This window comes from Falco naumanni, chromosome Z (genome assembly GCF_017639655.2).
Source record: "Falco naumanni isolate bFalNau1 chromosome Z, bFalNau1.pat, whole genome shotgun sequence".
NCBI classification, from domain to species: Eukaryota; Metazoa; Chordata; class Aves; order Falconiformes; family Falconidae; genus Falco; species Falco naumanni.
The window spans coordinates 59,932,841-59,953,477 of NC_054080.1; the positions used below are offsets into that span (position 1 = coordinate 59,932,841).

Genomic DNA, 20,637 nt, shown 5'->3' on the forward strand with positions numbered 1-20,637 from the left:
ACCATGTCCTACAACATCAGTTCCTCCTTGTAAAGATGAGGAAAAGAGCTGCCTGGAGTTGCAGGAAAGGAGAGAGAAGTTATGCTAGGAGACCCCAACAGAACAGGTGATGTTTCCAGCAGCCAGAATGTCATGAACTGCTTTCTACCAAATGCCATTCAAGAAATAATTTAAAGTTATTGCCAGTGACAATTTTATATTTATGGATACAAATCTGGTACTGCACTTGCGGGGACGCTTTGAATAGATGGAGTATCTGTGCTAACTTGCACTCGCTAGCAAAGGAAATCCAGCACCTCCAAAGCCTGTCACAGCTGCTGGGCAGGCAGAGAGCAGCGCATGCAGCACGTGCGATGCTGCCCAGAGCCGCTCAGGGAAGCACAGCAGTACAGCAGCTTGACGTGTCTGCCTGTTTGGGCTGGGAAATCTGGACAGGGCTGCCTTTCAAACCCTGGTAGCTACTAGTGCATTTGCTTTGCGCCTTCGGCACCACAACACACAGGCTGGCAAACCGCCCGGGCTGTCAGCACGGTGCCTGCCCTGCTCAGGTGTGCACACTTGTCCCTTAGCAAAGCGGGTGTCCCCTCCAGAGCAGAGTCTCCAGGACCTCTCCCAGCACAGCAATTGCTGCCATGGGCTGCGGCCACAGCAATGCGCTGGGTGTACGCAGTGTGCATGGGCTGCGCTGTATCTTCTCAAAACCTGTGCAGGTATCTCAGTGAAGCACAGCTTTGGGATACCCCACACAGCCAGGGAGTTACTGCTGTGGCACAGGCAGGCCAGGAGAAGGAGGAAGAAGAGCTCTCCTGTAGCAACACAGATCCACCCCAGGGCACTCAGCCATCAAAGGCAGAGCCCCTTTCCAGGCTCCACGGCTGCAGTGAAAAGCAGAGTATGGCCAGGAGGGAAAAATCTTAGGCACAGCCCAGAACTCATCATTCCAGCTAGGCAGCACACAGAAAACAGCCAGCACCTCCCTGATTTCAACCCCAAAGAAGTTGGGTAAAAGGTCAAACACAAAACTTGCCTCTGAAATCAGATTAATCTATATAAAGGTTTTTGACTGGCAGGAAGATTTGTTAGACTGAGATGTGATTTCATGCACATGTCTAATAAGGGTTTTGATTGACACACCAACAATTATTAGATGTATCTTTAAGTCTGTTGAATGGCACTTGAAGAAAAAAGGGGGGCACATTTTCAATTCTGTCTTTCTTCCGGCATGTGATACAGCATGAGAGATAATGTTTCATTTATGATCTGATAATCTGTGTTCTAAGCTAGTTCTATCCACATCCTTTCCTCTGAGTTGGGCTATGGTGGGTTATAGGGCCTAGACAGCCATCAGAGAGAGCACATGACTGAACTTCACCAGATATACTATTAAAAAAAACCCCCACACACCACAACAAAAGAAAAGAAGAAGAAGGAAAAAAAAAAAACACCCAAGCGAAAAAAAGTCCAGAAGCACTAAAAAGCCTGTCCTTTTTAAATACCAGCTCTCAGCCACCTGCAATCAGTTGTATTGAGGGGCAACTCCCAAGGAAGAGAGCTGCAGCTGCATCCACTTATTTTACCCTTACAAGCAGATTCTCAGCTGATGTAAAATGACAGAGCCTATTGCACTTAGTGGCGTGATTCTGCAACAGCTGAGGACATGTGCTTGAGACTTTAAATTAGCCTTCAGTCTAAAGCTGTGTTTCTATTATCTGGTTGGCTAAATAAGGACATGTCTGTAAAATTGCAAGTGTTGCAACAAGGCAGCTAAAGGAAGACAGGAGGAGCAGTTACTTAGAGCACAGGTATGTGGTGGAAAATTAATGGGAAATGCTCCTGTGATATTATCTGCTTTAAATTCTAAGCTGTCATCTCAGGTCCTGATTGACTTCATAGGCTGCAGAGCAAATTGTCATGGTGTAGCTCTCAAATACCTATCTGTGGAGTCTGCCTTAAAACTCCATGTATTGCTCTGACTCTACATTCCCAGGGGTTGCGTGAACCCAGAAAAGCACTATGTGGAAACAGAATGATGCTATAGAAAGAAAAAAAACTGTGGGCAGAACATCTTGCAAAGAGCAGAAGAGCAACTGAACCACCCAAAGCCTTAGTTAATGTTGTGGTTTTGGAGCTGAAAAACGGCAAGAAGTTGAGAATGCTGCAGAAAGATGCAGGTTCCCTAGCCCTGGGGATGTCCTCACTGGGGACATCGAGTGACAGCAGCAAGTAAGTCCCTATGGCTGAGCAAAGGGTGGCTAGGCAAGGTGCAGGGTTGAAGAGCTCCATCCCATTAAACCATTAATGCCTTGGCTAGGTGAAACCAAAGCTCTCTTTGTACTTGCACTAATGACTTAATTCTGCAGTTTTCACTTAGGAAATTTTTGTTGTCATTTTTGGTGCCCCAGGAATAATATTATGTAAAGGAGAATCATTAGCCTTTGAAAGCCAAGTATGGTTTCTGTTTGAAAGGAAAATGTTCGTTGGCACACCCAAGGTAAAGATGGTCTGTGACACCGCTGTCAAAGGGAAGCTGTCTTTAGACTTCAGGAGGTTGAAAAATGCTGACTGGGTGACCTGGAAGTCCTTCAGTGTTTACAGTTTTTACACTGACACAAAATATTCTAGTACTTTCACCTAGGAGTGTTTGGAGAGTAACTAATCAAAGTGTTTGCACTGCAGCCTGTACAGTACTGATAACTGGTAAGGAATCACATGGGTGTGAAAAATAAAGGACTAAGTAGGAGCAGTTGAAAGGATAAATATACCATTGTGCTGGGTATGGTGGCATCTCTTATCTGACTCATATTGACTAGCTGAATGGTGCAACACTCCACAGTATTTCTGAAATGGGCCCATTACTGTGATGCCTAACACTACCAGAGACAATCGTGTTGAATCACAGTTTTTTCCTGGATGAGAAAGACTCAGTCAAGGAAACAGTCACTTCATCTGAGAAATACTTGTCCTTGGGTAGGAAAAATATCTTAAAATATCACCTATCAAAGTATTGCTTTGTCAAAGATAAAAGTTTGTTCTTCATAGTGACCCAAATCTAATGAATTTTGTGACATGATGTGTAAATACTAAGATTTCTCAATACATCTGAAAATTATATTCTGTATAATAAAGTGACCTCAGCGTTGAAAATAGTGACAAATGTTCTAGTAACCTGGAGTTGAACAGGAAATTTGGGAGTGGAGGAACAGGAGCTGTTGCCTGGGGCAGGGTCACTGGGAGAAGGCTGCAGCATCGTGTCTTCTCTAAGTCTGGCACAGGACTTGGCCTGGGCCATGAGGACTATGCTTCCCATAACTGCCGTGTTTTGCAAAGGAGATTTTTCTTCTGCAAGGCCACTGGGACTGATCAGAGCAGCTGCTGCAGCTGGCAAAGGCAAACACAACCCACTCTGTTCCATAGACATGGACTGAAGGAGTCACCTACCACGGTCCCTTGCCTGGGAGCCACATTGACACCTGCGTGTGGGTCTGGCATTGAGGTCTTCCTGCACCAGTCCTTGAGAAGACAGGTACCATGTGGGGGATCCATAGAGGAAGCAGGCTCAGGCTGAAATTAAACATCTGGGCAAATGGTGCCCCTCCTAATGCCAGAGTGATGGCACGCAGCTGTGCCAGTCACCCCCTCCCACATCTCCCCTTCCTGGGAGAAGACTTCTCTCTGCTCCCACTTCTTGGCCCTGACTACTTTGTGCAGACACTGGGTTGAGTCACAGGCAGAGCTGGTGGCGATAACCGCCCTCAGGGTAATCTCAGTGTCTGAATGTTTGCTTGATTATTTGTAACCTGCTAAACTGTGGGCTTCACAGTTCTTGCCTTTATTCAATACTATAAATAGTGTTAATGCAACACTTATCATCGAGCCTGCATGATGCTGATAGGGTTTTAGTTCGTAAATCACACATGTTTGTCATTTCTCTAAACTATTCAACATGACAAATCACACATCTCTTGTGTCAAACTGCCCAGAGTTAACAAGCTACACTTACTTCCCCTTATAGAAAGTTCAGCTTTATTTAAAGCCAATTTAGACACACACCAAGAAGTAATAGAAGTGTCATTACAGAGAGATGTATGGCAAGGCTTGGAAGAGGCTTACCATACCCAGCACAGAGCTGGGGTAGACAGGTAGCAACAGAAGTCAGTAACAGAGATAGTCACTGACCACAGAGGGAGGAGTTTTGGGCTCAGGTTGGATCAGGGACTATTGGGAAACCTGCCTGATGCTGAAACCAATACAAGAGTAAAGGAATGAAGTACAAAATGTGATTTCAGACTTGGTGTTTCTGCTGCTGGGCTTACTCTCCTTCAGCTGTCATTGCAACTCTGACTGGTTTCCTGTAAAAGGAGCATATCAAGTCATTGACAGGGCCAATTCAGTTACTTCAGTCATGTTGAACTGTACCTTTCCTATTATATGTCCATAGCCTAGCTGCTTAAGCTGTTTCAAATAATTAGCAGATGCATTTTGTAGAATGGCTGGTTACCCATCAATAACTGCCATGGCAACAATCAAACTCACTTCTTAAATGCCACAGACGGTCCCCAAATGTAGTCATGATCACAGCCACAGTTATGGTCCTGAGCAGTCTGGCAGTCACAGTTTGGGTTCTCCAGGCAATGAGGGTTTTGGAGATGTTTATAAGCTCCACATTGGTTTTTTGGGTCTGCACTATGGGTCATCTCCTGGCTGGGTCCTGGGCAGGGCAGTGCGTGAACCATTGCAATGGGATGTGGTGGTGACTGTGTGTGCTGGATACACAGGTGATTTGGCAGCATGTATCTTGATAATTAATTTGCCCTTATCAGCAATGATAACATGAATCGTGGTGTGACCTCTTAGTGGAGAGGGGCCTGATGGTTGCTGATGAGATTGGCTGCAAAGTCCCTCAGAGCTGACATGAAGTATTCCGTAACGATTTGCAAGTATTGAGTATGGATCTAGGAACCCCAGCGTTTTCTGTGGTGACTTATGAAATGAGGGAACTGAACCAGAAGCAGGAGGTCCATACATGTTTGGCTGTAGCTTCTGGATCTCTCAGACAGTTTTTGAAGCAGTCTTGTATGAGTCTGTATCAAGGACATCGTTTCCTAAGGACCTCCAGGGCTGCAATTTGCTGTAAAGCCTCCCCTTTTCTTCCTTTTCTGTGGTTTTATTTCAGAGCAACAAGTGATTTCTGGCATGCAATTTAGCAAGGACAAGACCAAAAATTTAGCCTTTACGACACTTCAGGGCCGCTTCTTCACCTTAACCTGGGCTAACTGATCACACCATTCGGGAATTATATACTGAAGGATTTGCAACCAGTTGAATGGCATGTATAATAAAACACAAGTGATGTGCAGCAACCCCCTTCCCTGCAACGATATGGACATTGGCATGAGACCTGCAGCCACATGGTAAAAAGCAAGGATTGGCTAGTACTACATCTCCCAGACATATTGGGGGAAAGGAAAAACTAGTCCCTGAATTAAATCTGAGTTACAGTGGGGATGAGCATAAGGGAAATAAATGTAGCTCAGCACAATGTTTAGCAGCTGACACAAGAGGAAGTTTGAAGTTCAGCCAGACGTCTTGCACTGTGCATTACCTCACACCATATCTCTTTAGCCAGCGCAGAGCAGCAGTGAGAAATCAGCATCACAGCTGAGGACAGAGTGCCCAAGGCAGGAGAAATTGTCTCCACTTGAGCAGTCAGTGGTGTAGCACTGCAGACTCACTGCTGCTGCTGTCAGCTGAAGAAACCATGGGTCACAAACAAAGAGAGGGGGCCTGTGGGATGTGCAGCAGCTGGGCTGCTCCCCGTGGCATGGAGTGAGAGCCTGCATGGGGTTGTGTCTATATAGGAAAAGTAGCTCTTGTTTAAGGTGCTGGTGCTAGAGGAAGGCTTGGTTTGCTCTGGCTGCTTGTGCCAGCAGTCAGGCTGCAGCTGAGGAGGGACGTGCTCCAGACAGCAAGAAACGGTGGGTTTAAAATATGGCCTGAACCAGAAGATAGTGATTTTCAACAAGTATCTGGTAGGAAGTCCAGCAGCTGTGGTTTTACAGGTTCTCCAGAGTCAGCAAGCCTCGAGGTTTGTACCTTTACGTGGGCGCAGGATGAGATGTGCTGCAGGTGAAATTCACACGCTGAGTGGATGGAGTAGGGGCCACAGCTTCCAGCACGTTTGTGGTGAAGTGAATACTAAAATAAAATGATCTTCTGCAGGAATTAAAGCATGGAAGGTGCTGTGTTAGTGAGTTGAGGATTCAAGGGACCCTTTTGGAGAGCAGGAAGGGTTCATAGCACCTGGCCCTTCTTCATATTGGGGAGGGATCCCTAAGAAGTGTTTGTAACTCAAGCACTGCTCACTGGGAAATCTCACTACCAAGAACATCTTCCACAATCTTCCTGTACCAACTACCTTACATTTGAGGAAAACAAACTGCATTTACCACCTGTATTACAGCGCAGAGCATTGCCTGACCAACACAGGGGAGGGTAAATGGAGTTTGTTTCACTACTCTTTTTATTCAGCTCTATTTTCTCCATCTCTTACCACAACTGGGATCAATTCTCTGCTGTAATAGCTGACAAGACACCTACAAGCTCTGAGCGCAAGGCAGAGGATTCCCACCGTGGGGCAGGTGGGTCTCCCAAGCAGTAGCTGAATGGCCTAAAAGAACCACCCACAAGTACTGCTTTCACCTGAGGCTCTGCAGAGGCTGGGGTGCCCCAGCAATACTCCCCCTGAGCTGTAGTAAAGCAGGGTGGGTGATACCCCACATGCAGCCCGGTCTCTCACCAGCATAATGGCATCCCATTGCTTCTGCCAGGGAAAGGGGCTGCTCCCAGAGTGAGTTATGGTTTCTGGGAGAGTTGAGGTGTTATAGCAAGAAAACAGCTGGATTATCTAGCCCCTAGCAGGGTCAGATTGGGAATGTGTCCTGCTGTGTTATATAATTTGATATTAATAAAAAAAATTGTCCTACAAAGTGTTAACATGACTCGACGCCCTGAAAGCAAAATGACACCTTCCTCATTTGCCCAAGGGTTTGTATCGCATTGAAGGTGCTTTTTCTCTTCTGCTGCAGGGATGTTTTGAACCCTGTTTAAACGGCTGATTTTTCTTTGCTTTGTTAATCACGATTTCATCCCCTGAAATGCTCAGACTCTGCCAGTGGCCTTAAAGCAAAGCAGCACTGGAGCAGGCAAAGGGAGGTGCAGAGTAGAAGGAGACCTGTGATAGCCTGTGAGGAGGCAGCAGTGTTGAGTGGGGAGGTGGTCCCCCATCCTCTCTTGCCTTCTGACAGCAGGGGTGTAGGGGCTTGGAGCTAAGCCCCCTTCTTCCCCCAGAACTGGTCCCCTTTGGGGGTCTATCTGCCCAGGCTGCACCTGGGTCAGGTGTGGAGGTACTGCAGGGCAGAGACCCTGCCAGCAGCAGCAGCTGCACCTCTCTGCATGTGTTTTCCTATCCCCATCCCAAATATTTGCCTTCCACAAGCATTAGAGGTGCAACAGAAGCATATAAGAATCTGGGGACTGAGGGCAGCCCCATATTTGAGGACACAAGAAATTACCCCAGGCACTTTAAGGCTTTGCAATGAGACTGGGCAAGATACCATTGTGCTTCATTGGCTTCTGCTGAGTCCAGAGCCAAAAAGCAAAGCAGAAGATGACTCAGAGTAGATGACAAGTTGCCTTAGCGCCTCTGTTAAAACCAAACCCTACATCCACAGCAAGGGGTGTCTGAGTTTAGCTTTTGCACTAATGTTATAGAGAATGTTTGTACTGCCCAAAGCAAACTCTGCAGCTGTTGCATAGGAAATGCAAAGCCTCTGTAGGTGATGTGTGAGTAAGAAATCACAACAGATGTCAAGATGGCTCCTGTCCTCCCTCCCACCCTCCCTCTCCTAGCTGGACAAGGATAGTCCCCTCACCTCATCTTCCAGGCTGTCCTCCAGCCCCTGGAGCTACTTGCTTGTCCGGGCACCTCCACCAGTGAATGTTATGCTAGCCCAGACCTCAGCTATTCATGGGCAAGAGTTTAAAATACGTTGACATTGGCGCTGGTAAGTTTTGTTCTGAGCAGATCACCTCACAGCTGGTTTAACAGACAGTCACACTGATTTAGCTGCAATGTCATTTGTCTTTCACTCATTTTTAGAGCTGAATTTAACCAAATCTTCATTAACTGGTCAAATTCTCACAGAATCAAACACTCTCTGTCCTTTATTGAAGACATACAAGGACTCAGCATCTGAGGTCTAGGTTGGGGGTCAAGCAGGGCAAACCGGGACACCCCAGGTGGAACTGGGACTAGGTTCTGCAAAGTGCCTCAAAGATGGGGAGTGGAGGGGTCATGCTGTAATTCTAACGTTCTTCATTTCTTCAGAAAGTGAATGTGTGATAAGAAAAGCAGATGAGGCTGGGCTCCCCTGCAACCCTTCCTGGTCCCACAGGATCCCAGTGGTCTCCAGGGCACCTCTCACCACCCTGATTAACCTCTCAGCCACCCTGTAATGCAAGTTGGGACTAAACCCTGCAATTTTCCAGCAAAACTTGTAATTCCCAAAGAACTTCAACGGATTTCAGATTCCAAACTCCCTTGCATAATCTTCTGATACTCCTTGCCTAAAATCACAGTATTTAAACAATTCAAAGCAAGTACATGAGGATAATTAATTCAGTCTTGGTTCATGCAGTAATTAACTACTTCGTTCTCCAAAGCAGTTTTAACAACCTTCAAATGCAACTTGATGTCAAAGTTCAAAAATAATGTTTTCCACTTCCTTAGTACTTTTTATGCTCTTGAAACCCACACAGATACAGCAAATTCAGAGAAGTTCCATGCAGATATGGAGTAATATCATAGTTTACATTAAAGTAAACCATCAGAATAGGAATTATAGTATAATAGGGTCAGAGCCACAGGTGTGTAGACAGAATAAGATTTATTTAGTTGTTGTTTGACCAACAAGTTGGGTGAAACAGCAAGTAACTGTTCCACAAGCCCTCCAATGAAATCAGAAGCAGCAAACTTAAAGCTTTCCAAGTCCAGATCATATTATTTCTAAATAATATTTCTAATATTATTTCTAAGTTTTGCTGAACCAAAGTGACAATTTGACAGGGAAGCATAGAGCAGAACAAGACATTAGCAAGAATGATGTGGAAAGGGTAGTTACTGCCTGCAGAGTATTGATGGTTCATCCTGGGTCGGGGGAAAACAAGAATATATATTAAAACTAATATTTCTGCCGAGTTACTGCTTTTTAGTACTCTGCAGAGTTACGAATTTTCATTCCCAGGTTCATCTGTTGAAGGCCTTTCTCATGTTTCTCTTGAGGATCAGGGCTGGTGCAGTATCAGTTGTTCCATGGGGAATATGCCCTTGGGAACCCCAGCTTTTCCTAATTCCTGTATGAAAGCCATGTGTGGCAGGGAGAGCTGTCTGGGTTTGCCTTTGTACTTGCTGCAGAGCCCCAGTTGCAGGTGCAGTACCTAGAAGCCAGCAGACCCCACAGCCCCAGAGGGATGCTGGCCCCAGGCTGCAAGCCTGGCTGGATGCAGGGGCACCCACTCAGGCCTGGCCAGTAGAAAGCACCTGGCACGGAGGCTGCAGAGAGCTGCATGTCGCAGAGCAGAAGGAGGGAGGCAGGGAGCCCTGCAGGTCCAAAATGCCCTGGGACTGGAAAGCAGGAAAGAGGAGGAGGGAGGGATGCTCCTCATTCCTCACTCTGGAGTAACTGGAAATAAACACACCACACAAGTGCCCCAGCTGCACAGGGATGGGCTGCCCTCTGCAGAGCTTTTTCAGCTCTGCCAGACAGATAAGTAGAAAAGACACCTGCCAGTGAGGGGAGTTCAACTGGCTTGAAAATTTGTGGCTGTGATTTGGACCCTCGTCATGCCCACGTACTATGTCACTGCGAGAGGAATTCAGTTACCATGGGTTACCCTATCAGTACGGGGACCAAGTGCCTCCCCTCCCAACAGCTCTATAAAAAGAGTCTCTCCAAGATACCCCAGCGGCTCCTGCCTACCGGCACAGTTCGGGAGAAACTTGGCCACAGGGAGAGAGGGAGGGCTGGCAGAGGAGGTGTCAGCATGCCGTCTGCTTTCCAGTTTCAATGCCACTTCGTTCTCATCTTCCTGGCAGCCTCCAAGGGGGAGACCAGATACCTAGAGGTGAGCAATGGGGCTGAGGACTAAAGTGCCTCGCTGTGCTTTTAGCTGCTGTCTTCTAACTCGTACTCCCAGCTTTCAAGCATCATGCTTTTTCCTCTCTCCCCTCCTATTCCAATTCCTCCTGACTTAAACCTACACCTGGGTAGTCCTGCCTGTGTCCTCCCATTTTTTTCTCCTCCTTTTTCTCAAACTTGCATTTTTGCTGAGGATTTGAGACTCGCTGTGCACTGAGCTTCTGGGCTCACCTCTTAGGTGGCAGCTTTGTTCCCCTCTGCTGCAGGTTGGCAGCTTTCTGACTGAGTTCTTCCACCGCTGCACTGTTTCTGGGGGAGGGATTTAATCTGCTGGTGCCTGCTCTTGAGAGGTGCAGGGAAAAGACTGTTTCACTTTGCCCCAGCCTCTTCTTGCCCTCTTTCCTTCACCAGGTGAGGGATGTTGGTGAAGATGAGCCCTTCCTACTCCTCAGTGAAGATCTGAAGCGAGAGCTGTCTGCAGGGCAGATCTACCGGCGGTCACTTCGTGAGTTTTTTGGTGTTCTGGTGGAGACCATCAGTGGGTGGGAGAGTCCTGCGGGGATGTCGGGGCTCAGGGAGGAGAAGGGGACTATTTGAGAGTGACAGAGCTGCAGGCACTTTTTGCAAGACAGGGGAGAAGGACAAAGTGTTAAAATCTCAGGAAAACTGTGGTGGTTGAGACACAGGGATCAAAACATGGCTCTGAAAAGAGGTTGGGGTCAGTGTTGTGGGTCCCAAGCAATGGGAAGAGGATGGGATTGCCACCTGCATCCCTGGGCAGGTCACATCTCCAGGGGATGAGGCAGATGGAAAAGCTGTGATTAGAGAGAAATCTGAAGGAACAGGGTGTTTGTGCACTTGTGCACATACAGAGTTTTCTGCTCAGAGACGCTTCGACATGTCATCCCCTCCACATCCCCACATCACACACTTGTGCTTACACCTCTGCGTTACTATTCATCCTCTAATGTTCAGCAGGTTCCTCATTGCTCCAGCCGAGTCTCCCTCCCATCACTGCCAGACCAGTCTCAGTGTGTGGGTCTCCCTGGCTCGCCCCTTCCCTGCGCCAAGGGAGCTGGCACTGGGTCTCCCTCCCCAGCAGGCTGAGGCAGCAGCTCTGCATCTGTTTCTGCAGGGTGTATCGACATGCTAAGTATAGAGGGGCAGTTCACCTTCACTGCAGACCAACCGCAGCTGCACTGTGCAACATTCTTCATCGGGGAGCCCGAGGAGCTCATCACAATAAACTACAACTTTGTAAACATCGATTGCCAAGGGGGCGACATCCTGAAGGTAAGAAGCTGGCAAGTCCTGCTGCGCTTGCCCTTCCCTGCTCCCATCTGACATGTGAGACATCCGCTACATGTGGAAGGGGCAGGTGAGAACTTGTGCATGTGAGCATGTGTGTGTTTGTGTGTGCAGAACAGGCTTTCAGAGAAAAGTCATCTCTGGTGTGGATGTTCCTCCTCCCTGAGGCACTTTGGCTATGTCCCCTTCCATCATCATCCCCCTAAAGCAGTCAGGTGTAGGCTGAGAATCCCTCTCCAAACTGCAGCATCCAGTCTACTGAACTCTTCCAGGAGCACCTCTACAGAGTGTCCGTGCCTGGAGGACTGACTGAAAAGTTTGGTCAGCACAAGCTGAGCCCCTCAGCCCCATTAGGAGGGATTTCTTACTGCGTTATGAATCACACAAGCCCCACAGATAATGATACAGCTCTCAGAACGGCTGTTACTGCTCCAGGACCTCTGCCTGCAGATCACTTAGCATCAGCTTATTAATGAGTGGCTCATTGCAGGCTTTCTTTTCCATGGCCCCATTAGAGCTTTTCAGGATGTTGGCTCTGAGCAGAAAGAGGTTCATGACACAGAACCATTTATAATCCAGTATCAAAAACTTTATAAGTGCATTTTACTAGCAGTCAGAAGTGTTGACCAAGATCTGAACTTGATTCAGGAGAGAAGGGGAGGCTTGACAGCCCCTGGCTGTTCCCCTCACCCTGCACCCTGCCCTTTGTGCTGCAGTGGCCATGCACAGCACAGCCCCCACCCCACCCAGCTGAGCAAGCTGAGCTCTGGGAAGGAGAAGGAGGACAGCTGCCCTTCAGCCTTTTCCTTGTCTCCTTCTCTTGGATGGATGCTGTCGCCCTGCTTGCTTTACATTGGGGGATCCTGTTCCTCGATCCTGTACCCCTGGCTGGGATGTCTCCCCACGTTGCTAAAGCAGGCTGATTTCAGCCTGCCGTGGGTCCAAGGATGTTGTACCTAGACTTACAGGCACTTACGGAGGCTAGGAAATTGCCAAGAGATCTTTGAGTCTTTATAGAGGTTTCCTTCTTTTGATCATGGGGTCCCCAGTTTCTGCATTATACTATTGTAGTTATAGAGGCAGCTTTTCCTTGCTGTGATTTGAGCCCACGCCTCATTACTTCAGAAAACTTACAGCTCTGGCAAATCCAGAGACTGATCCTGTAGCTTTTCCGTGAGGAAGTCCCACACATACTCGCATTAGGATTACTTACCAAAGTGATGGCAGGATCTGGTCCTTGGATTTTCCAAGTATTGACTGGAGCATAGAAGGAATTACTGGGTGAGAGTGGCTGGGAGGGAGCTGTAACAGCGAGGCAGGCAGCTGCACAGGTATACTGAGTTAATACAGATCTCTAGTTCTGACACATTTCTGACACATTTCCCTGAAGACGGTGAGGGCAAATTGTTGCTATTTTTGTTGTGAAGGGAAGTAGAGGTTGCTGCTTAAGATGCAGCCAAGTAAGGCAGCATTTGTTCTGCTTTCTAGTGGTTAGGAAGAGCTGAAAGAACAGATGCAGGAGAGAGCAATACCTCTGCCAATAATTCCTCCCTGAAGCTTTATTGTATTCCAATACCTCTGGAATGCCTCTGGGCCCATTAATGACAAGCTGCAAAACATGGATGGTGGAAAATTACAGGCCAGATAATGGACTCAATACCCAGAGTCTGAAAGGGTGACATGTTTTGTGTGGCTTCCAAATCAAGCTGGTCAAAAACTTCTCTTGGTAGCAATGAAATTACAATAGTGAGAAATAAAAAAAAAAAAAAAAAAAAAAAAAAAAAAAAAAAAAGATGCAAATGTGATGATGCGGAGGCAAAAAGAGCTGCTTGCCTCAAAAAAAGGTCACCAAATTGTCACCGGAAGGAAATAAAGACACTACAATTTATGTTTCCCTTTCCTAAATTCATATTGAAGCTTGAATAATCAGTTAAGTGATAGGAAATCAATAAATGCAAAGAATTTTTGTTTACAGTTGGTGGCTTTGAACAGGCCGCTGGTCTCAAGATAAAACAGTGCCTGCAATACTTAAAGTTTCTGTTCTCTGCTGAAAGAGCGATAAGCAAAATCCTTGTTTTCAATTATTCAAACCCTGTAGGTATTTGATGGCTGGATACTCAAAGGAGAGAAATTTCCCAGTTCCTTGGACCATCCCCTCCCCACTTCCCAAAGATACGTAGATTTTTGTGAAAGTGGCAATATTCAGAGGAGCATCAGGTCATCGCAGAATGTGGCAATGATCTTCTTCAGGATTCACCAGCCAGGCAATGGATTTACTGTCACAGTAAAGAAAAACGCCAACCTCTTCCGTAAGTCTGTGTTTTGTAACATCAAATGGGCTTGGGTTTGGGGCAGGAAGCAAAATGAGCATCTTGGTTTGTATTGAATTCTCTCGCTGGCTGACAATATCCGCACTGACTTGGCTCCAGTAATGCCAGCAGAGCCGCACACACCCACATACCTGAGGATTTGTCTCAGGCTCAGTGCATGTCTCAAGAAAAGAAAAAGTAAACAAAGTGTAAAACATAACTTCAGCATGGCCTCAATTCAGGACCAGAAGACTCTTTCTTTCAAAGAAGATCTCTTGCAATCCAGTATTGCCACGTTACAACACATTTGGCTAGAACAAATAGTATTAATTCAGAGAGTTTTATCTCAGCAATTTCTATCTGGGTGAACAATGAGGAAAAAAAGATCTATTTGCCAGTTCTGTCCCTAAGCCCGTGAGCTGGCAAGGCACAAGTTAACGGTCACTTGCATTGTTTCTCCAAAAGGGTACAGGACATTTAACAATCATCGTTCAGGTCAGTCTGATTTACCTGCCTTACCATGCAAAGATGAAGGTGACAGCATGTGCCCTGTCCATACTCTGAGTTATTCAGGCACAAACCTGCAAGCTGAGTCTCTGCACTGGCATGACTTAATGTCTGTGGGTGTGATTATTGTGTGCAGCTGCTGGGGGTGGCTTGTGTCCTTCACCGGACTGCTGAAGCAGCTGCAGGCTTCCAGGTCTGCGTGGAGGATCCCTTGGGTTGCACATACAGATGATAAGCCACTCCTTTACCTGAACAGTTAAGTTTGAACTTTAAGATAAAACCAGCATCTACCTGCTCTAATTTCAATGGGACGTTCTGCAGGGTAAGGAACTCCAGTTAAAAGGAGCAGAACAGCACTTAGGGGTTTGCTGGCAATATCAGGTGGTAACCAGTTAAAGCTAAACAAAAGCCTTGCACACATATTTAGCCTCCTTCAGACTGGCAAACAGTACGAGCCCTCAATAACATATGCCCCTGACGTATAGATTTGAGGTGCGAGCTCTCTCATCGACTGCTTCAACCTCAAGTCCTGCCAGCCCTCCTGCTACACGGTAAGCAATGGGCAGGGAATTTCTAGGGAACAAATGCTATGCAAGAGGCCCAGAAAATGCCATATGCATATTTGTCAGCATTGGTTGTAACTGTCAGTAATTAAAACATCCGTTCTTCATTAGTACTGAAAGTACATCATTTTGCTACATGCAGTGATGACTGCACAAGTAACTCTTGTACCTTCTCCCATGCCTCAGCTTGCAATGTCATCTCTCAGACTCCCTCAGGAAGTTTTACCATGGTCATTCCTCATCAACACAGGAACTGCAGCTTCTCCATAATCTACCCAGTGGTGATAAAAATATCTGATCTTATCCTGGGACATTTAAATGGTCTTTTTCTAAAGGTAAGTTGTTAGTTTCTTAAGAAATTACTACCGTGTGCAGTTTTCCTGGGCAGGGAAGGAGAGGGAAGGGGGTGAAGCAGGTTAGCCTGGCGCACTGGCTGCTAAGGCAAGTGTGCTGCGGACCACGTGAGCACACTGAGGGCCCTGGCTTCCCCCCAGAGATGGGAGCTGGGTCTGTCTCTGTCGCTATTGTTTCTGTAATGTTACAGAGGCAATTGAATTATGCAAAGTACCATTAATGCATGTAAATATTGCTTGCCATAACAAAGGGTAAGGATTTCACTAGAAAGAAAGGAGTGCTCTCCAGGAAAAAGCTGTCTGTCTGTATTTAAACTAACGAAGGCAGCAGCCACTCTGAACAGAGAAAGGAGACATGGGTTAGATAGTGAGGTATTAGCTCAGAGAAAATACAAACATGGTCACAAATTATTCCCTGCTCAGCATGCTGAGCATTCTCTGCTCCATCTGCTCTGATGCACAGTGTGGGGCTGGGGACTGGCCACAGCATTTGGTGCTTGGTGACAACCAGAGAGGAGAGGACAAGACCTGTTGGTGGCACCTTGTGCCTGGGAGGTCTAAGAAGGTGCAAATTCCAAAATACCCAGAAGGACAGGAGCAAGGTTTGTTTACAGCTGCCAGTGAGACTGGCAGCCTGAGTCCTTCACAGGGACTGTCAGTGTCTGAGCAAACCAGGCTTTGAAAGATGCACAAGTGAGTTGACTTATTCAGCAGCAGGCAGAAAACGGACAACAGCAGGAGAATGATATCAGGCACTTAATTAGCAGCATATGGGTGACAGCCCAAAGGTGTACAAGGTGTCTGTGCAAGATGTTTTTGGCAAACAGCATTAATTTTCAGGAAAGAACACTTGTGAGTCTAATATACAATGAGCCATTGTCATCACACAAAACTGCTCTTTTGGTTAATTCTTACTTTAATTAAACTTTGCCAGAACAGCTCATTTTAGCAACACTTATTGCTTGGGAATAAGTATGGTATAGTAGAACTTAAGTTCCTGCCTGCCAGCTGAGTGTGAGCACACGTGCAGCCCATGCCTCTATTAATTTGATTACATGTCTAAGCACCCAGAATCAGATTGCTTACCTGCACTAAAAGCAGTTGAATCAACACCTTAACTATTTGTCAGTAATTTTCAGAGCCTACTGAGGTCTTTCTTTGGAATTCTTTAAGGAAATTAACTGACTAATGTAAAATTGAAGTAATGTGGCTCAGGATGACAACAGCCTGATTTCACACAGGTTTGAGCACAGAGGACTTCCAAAACTTCCTGTTGGTTGCAATCATGTCTAAAGAACTGCTACCTTTTGAAGATAAATTATAAATAACTTTTAATCTCTGCCTTTTTAGAAACCATCAGCAGGCTGTGCAGGAATGGGAGATTTTGTGGAGCTTCTAGGAGGAACTGGCTTAGATCCATCCAAGATGTTTCCACTAGCTGACCTCTGTCACTCCTTTCATGGGTCTGGTAAGAACTCCTTCTTCCACTTACCTCCGTGTAATAAAAAATTAACCAGAGGGAGTTGTGCAAAACCCCCCTCAAACCTAAATTTCCTGCTGGACTGGTGAATTTCACACGTAGCAGAACATGAGACCTAAAGCTATTCAAGACTGCAACTGGGCTCTGTGATACAGTACACCCCTGACAAACTTCACTTGCCCCTACAGTAATCACTACAACAAGGTTAAGTTATACGTATTTTTAAAATACTTATTCTATGAAACATATGATTATTACAGTGTCAACAGATAAATGATGCTGGAAATTCATAACAAATGAAGGCAGAACAGTTACATTTTCAGTTAAGAAGTTTTCTCAGTGTTTCCAAAGCCTCTTTCTCTGCTGCAGGACTAACACATACCCTAAAAGCCTCAGAGCTCCCACTCTCTGCTTTAAACCCTGGAGGAGCTCTGAACCTGTTTCACTATCATGCCAGGTCAGTGATGTTTTTCTCCCCATAAAAATAAGAATTCCCAGTTCCGCAAATATTCAATATAGCAGAGTATGAAGTGTTGCGGTGATGTGACAGACTAGCCCATGTGGCGTATGTTGTACCTTGGCAGTATGAATGGGTGCACCAGAGAAGTGGTGTTTCTGCAGGGCTGAAGAGCAGGAATGTGCCTGGCACTTTGCACCTGTGGTCTCCCTTGCATTTCATCAAACCACAGCTTAATGGTCCAGGCACTGTTCAAAGCTTTACCTGGCAAATGCTGGTGCTGAATGAATACTGAGCACTGCAATGAGATTAAAATGTACTTTCTGGTGGTGTGAAGGAAGAGAAATCACACCTTGGCAGCCCCTACTCTCCCAGTGACGCACCAGTTTTCCCCTCCAGTGAGGAAGGTGCTCCAGGTTCCCCAAATAAAACAGGCTTTGCCAAACCCCTGTTGAAATGGTTCACCAAAAGCAGGGGTTAGTGACATGCTTGATTTCCCCAAAGTGAGTCCATATGCTGGGCGCTGCCATTTGAGTTTATCTGGTGGGACTCTCAAATGCCTTTGCTACTTTGAAGAACCACCTTACGCACAAAACCACTCATCCTTCTAACAGGAAACATTTTGATACTGTTACTTTTTGGTATCTCCAGGATAGGGTGCCATTACCATTGCCCATCACCCATGGTATCTCAGTGACATACCTTCCCAAGTAGAAACATATATAGACCTCTGCATCATGTCTACCTATGCATACGTGAGACTGCAGGTGGACGGGGAGCGGCATTTGCATGAGTAAAGGTTACAAACCAGATTTAATACCCAAGCCCTTGTAAAGTAAAACTAACAAATACAAAAGAAGGTTTTTATTTTTACATTACATTGCATTTACATTACACATCGCTACACGCAAATCTGCTTTGTTTCCAAATTCTTATGTATCAGTGCTTTGTAATTACCCCATTACATACGTCTCTTCCCTCTCTTATATAAGTGTATCTTTGTATCTCCTCCATATCTCTTTTCCCTAACTAGCCCAAATGAAGATTGGCTGTGACAATACTGTGCTGCGAATGGTCTCCAGTGGCAAACACATCAACCGTGTGACATTTGAGTATCATCAACTAGATCTGCAGGAGACAGAAAACAGAAAGGAGAATAGCATTGAGGAATTCTGCTTTCCTAGTATCTGAGAAACCAGGCCATACATTTTCACATAGCTAATGAAAACAAGATTCTGGTGAATTAAAAAAATGTACTTTTCCTTTAACCAGCTGGTATTATCAAGCCTTTCTACAGTACAAACATATTTCTTTTTTCATATGAATCGGTCATTCCCATGAGCAAGCAACAAAAAGCAACCAATATATTAATCTCTGTTATTATAATTTTTTTCTGCAGTATTTAAGCTCATTTACCACATCCAAAATCAATAGCAAGAACAGAAGGCTATGTTTCCCATATAAATATTATTAGAACACAGACACAAAATAGCTGTGCATCTAGTCTGAGGACATATGAAATCTACAGTACGTATAAACTTCACGCAGCAACTTTTGGCTTTTATATCAGGTATAAAGAAAACAATTAGATGGTGGAATACATTTCCCATTTTGTAAGAGAAAACCCAACATTAGTGTGTGTAAAAACTACTGGTTTGTTTATGACTATAAATGTACTATTTATTTTTAATGACATGTTTTTAATAAAAATTTATAGCATGGAAACTTCCTTACACAAATCCAAACATAAATAAATACATTCAAAGAGTTGGCAAAACGTTGTTATGTCGTGCTTTTCTGAAGAGGACTTTTAACATTCTGGTTAAACTTCCTAAGTCTTGTGCAGTTTTCTGGAAACGATGATTTTGAGCATATGTTGCTGTAAAGCTGTGGACTATTCAAGTAACATTATGGGCAGAACTTTGGTTTGCCAATGTTGCGTACACCTTCATGTGGAGTACATTCCAGCTGTACACTTATGGGCAACTTTCTTGTTTAAGGTTTTTGGTAAGGTGTCCTGCTGATCCATGGAGGCAGGGATATGCAAATATAGATTGTTTTTTTCCAGATATTTGGTGACCCAGAAAAGGAGTGTAAGCCTGGAGAGCTCCGGGAGGCACAGCAAAGTGGAGAACCAGAGTTGTGTCCTAGCTTGGAGGAAGGCACATGGACTGACTTGTGTTTTCTGGGAGTGCCCCCTGGGATTAATGAGACCAAACTGTTCCTTCTCTGATGTTCGATTAATGGTCAACACTGATTAATCCAGCTGCATGCCTGCGATTTTCACCACTGATTTCTGGCTCTTAATCTCATAGTCACCAAAAATCAAGTGTTTTGGGTATTAAGCAGCTATGAAGTTAATCCTCCCCCACTGAAGTGGGTGAAAACTACAGGATACCTCAGACTCTCCCTCTGTAGGGTTTTGGGAGCCCAGTTTTGGCGACTGACTCATGAACAGAGGGATGTGTTTGGCAGCACAGTCAGACTTGGCCAAATATGTCTACCCTGCAGGGCTGTGTGGAAAGGATAGGGATCATGGAAATGTTTCACTTTGTTCCAAAGAAAATTCAGACAAAACTGCTGCTGGCTACCCTGGGACATGGAGCAGCCCTTCTTGGGGCTCTGAGTGGGCAGTCCTTGGCCACCACATCCCTCCTCCAGCCCCATGTGACCCACCATGGTCTTCCTGGGCCCCCAGTGCAGTGCTGGCAGTGCTGGCATGGCCACCCAGCACCAGAGACATCACATCAGTGAAAAAAAAAAAAACAGGGCTCAATGAAATAGCCTTTTTCCTAAGAAAATTTGCAGTGGCAGAGGATCTCTGTCCTCCAGCATCCCACTCAGCTCATCCTTTCCGAGTGCCTTTCACTGTCAGGGTGGCCCTAAGCACATTCAGCCCCACCAGCCTTTCCTAGGCACCCTTCGGTGAACGAGGGCAGGTTTCTGGGCTACGCAGTTTGGGGACAAGCTCAGGGGGTCCCATATCAGACCGTACCTATCCATATGCCTACCTTCAAACTGGGGAGAGGTAGAGGTCTTTAAAATGCTGCTCCTTGGTCACTAAAAAACACAGGAGGAGTTGAAACATCAGCAACGGATTCCCAGTCCACCAGCTCAGGACTAGATCACCAATTAAGATAAGCTCACAATCCCTTGCTTAGAGCAGTTTCGTAGTAGGATTTTCCCCCTTTCAGCTTTATGTGGTACTTTTTTTCCCATCCTAACATGAATTAAATACCTCTAGAATACTAGGGCCTTATAGAAAAGATACTTAATGTTCAGAAATTTGAAATTTCTCCTTCCATAGTATAAAGAAGTGGACTCTGTTACTAAGAACACACTGTTATAGACGAAGGAGAATGAAAAGTAACAGTGCATAGGACAACAGAACCAGTTGTCACTTCACCTACTCTTTAATCAACATAGACAGCACCATCAATGACATCACTCCTATCTGTTGGCTA

At 45.7% G+C, this 20,637-nt stretch overlaps 1 protein-coding gene across 1 annotated transcript; it reads left to right on the plus strand.

Moving 5' to 3' along the window:
- Nucleotides 1-10,030: 10,030 nt before the first annotated feature.
- On the plus strand, nucleotides 10,031-18,911 carry LOC121081298 (corticotropin releasing hormone binding protein). The gene is made up of 7 exons (XM_040580207.1): nucleotides 10,031-10,182; nucleotides 10,608-10,701; nucleotides 11,332-11,489; nucleotides 13,603-13,813; nucleotides 15,070-15,218; nucleotides 16,587-16,704; nucleotides 18,207-18,911. The coding sequence occupies exons 1-7, from the start codon at nucleotides 10,102-10,104 to the stop codon at nucleotides 18,362-18,364; spliced, it is 969 nt and encodes a 322-aa protein (XP_040436141.1). The 5' UTR covers nucleotides 10,031-10,101; the 3' UTR covers nucleotides 18,365-18,911.
- The last annotated feature ends 1,726 nt before the right edge of the window (nucleotides 18,912-20,637 follow it).

Bases quoted from the DNA above. Each gene is read 5' to 3' on its own strand.
- LOC121081298 (XM_040580207.1), top strand. From the start codon at position 10,102: ATGCCGTCTGCTTTCCAGTTTCAATGCCACTTCGTTCTCATCTTCCTG. The intron at 10,702-11,331 runs GTGAGTTTTTTG...CTGTTTCTGCAG, and splicing joins GATCTACCGGCGGTCACTTC to GGTGTATCGACATGCTAAGT. The intron at 15,219-16,586 runs GTAAGTTGTTAG...CTGCCTTTTTAG, and splicing joins TAAATGGTCTTTTTCTAAAG to AAACCATCAGCAGGCTGTGC.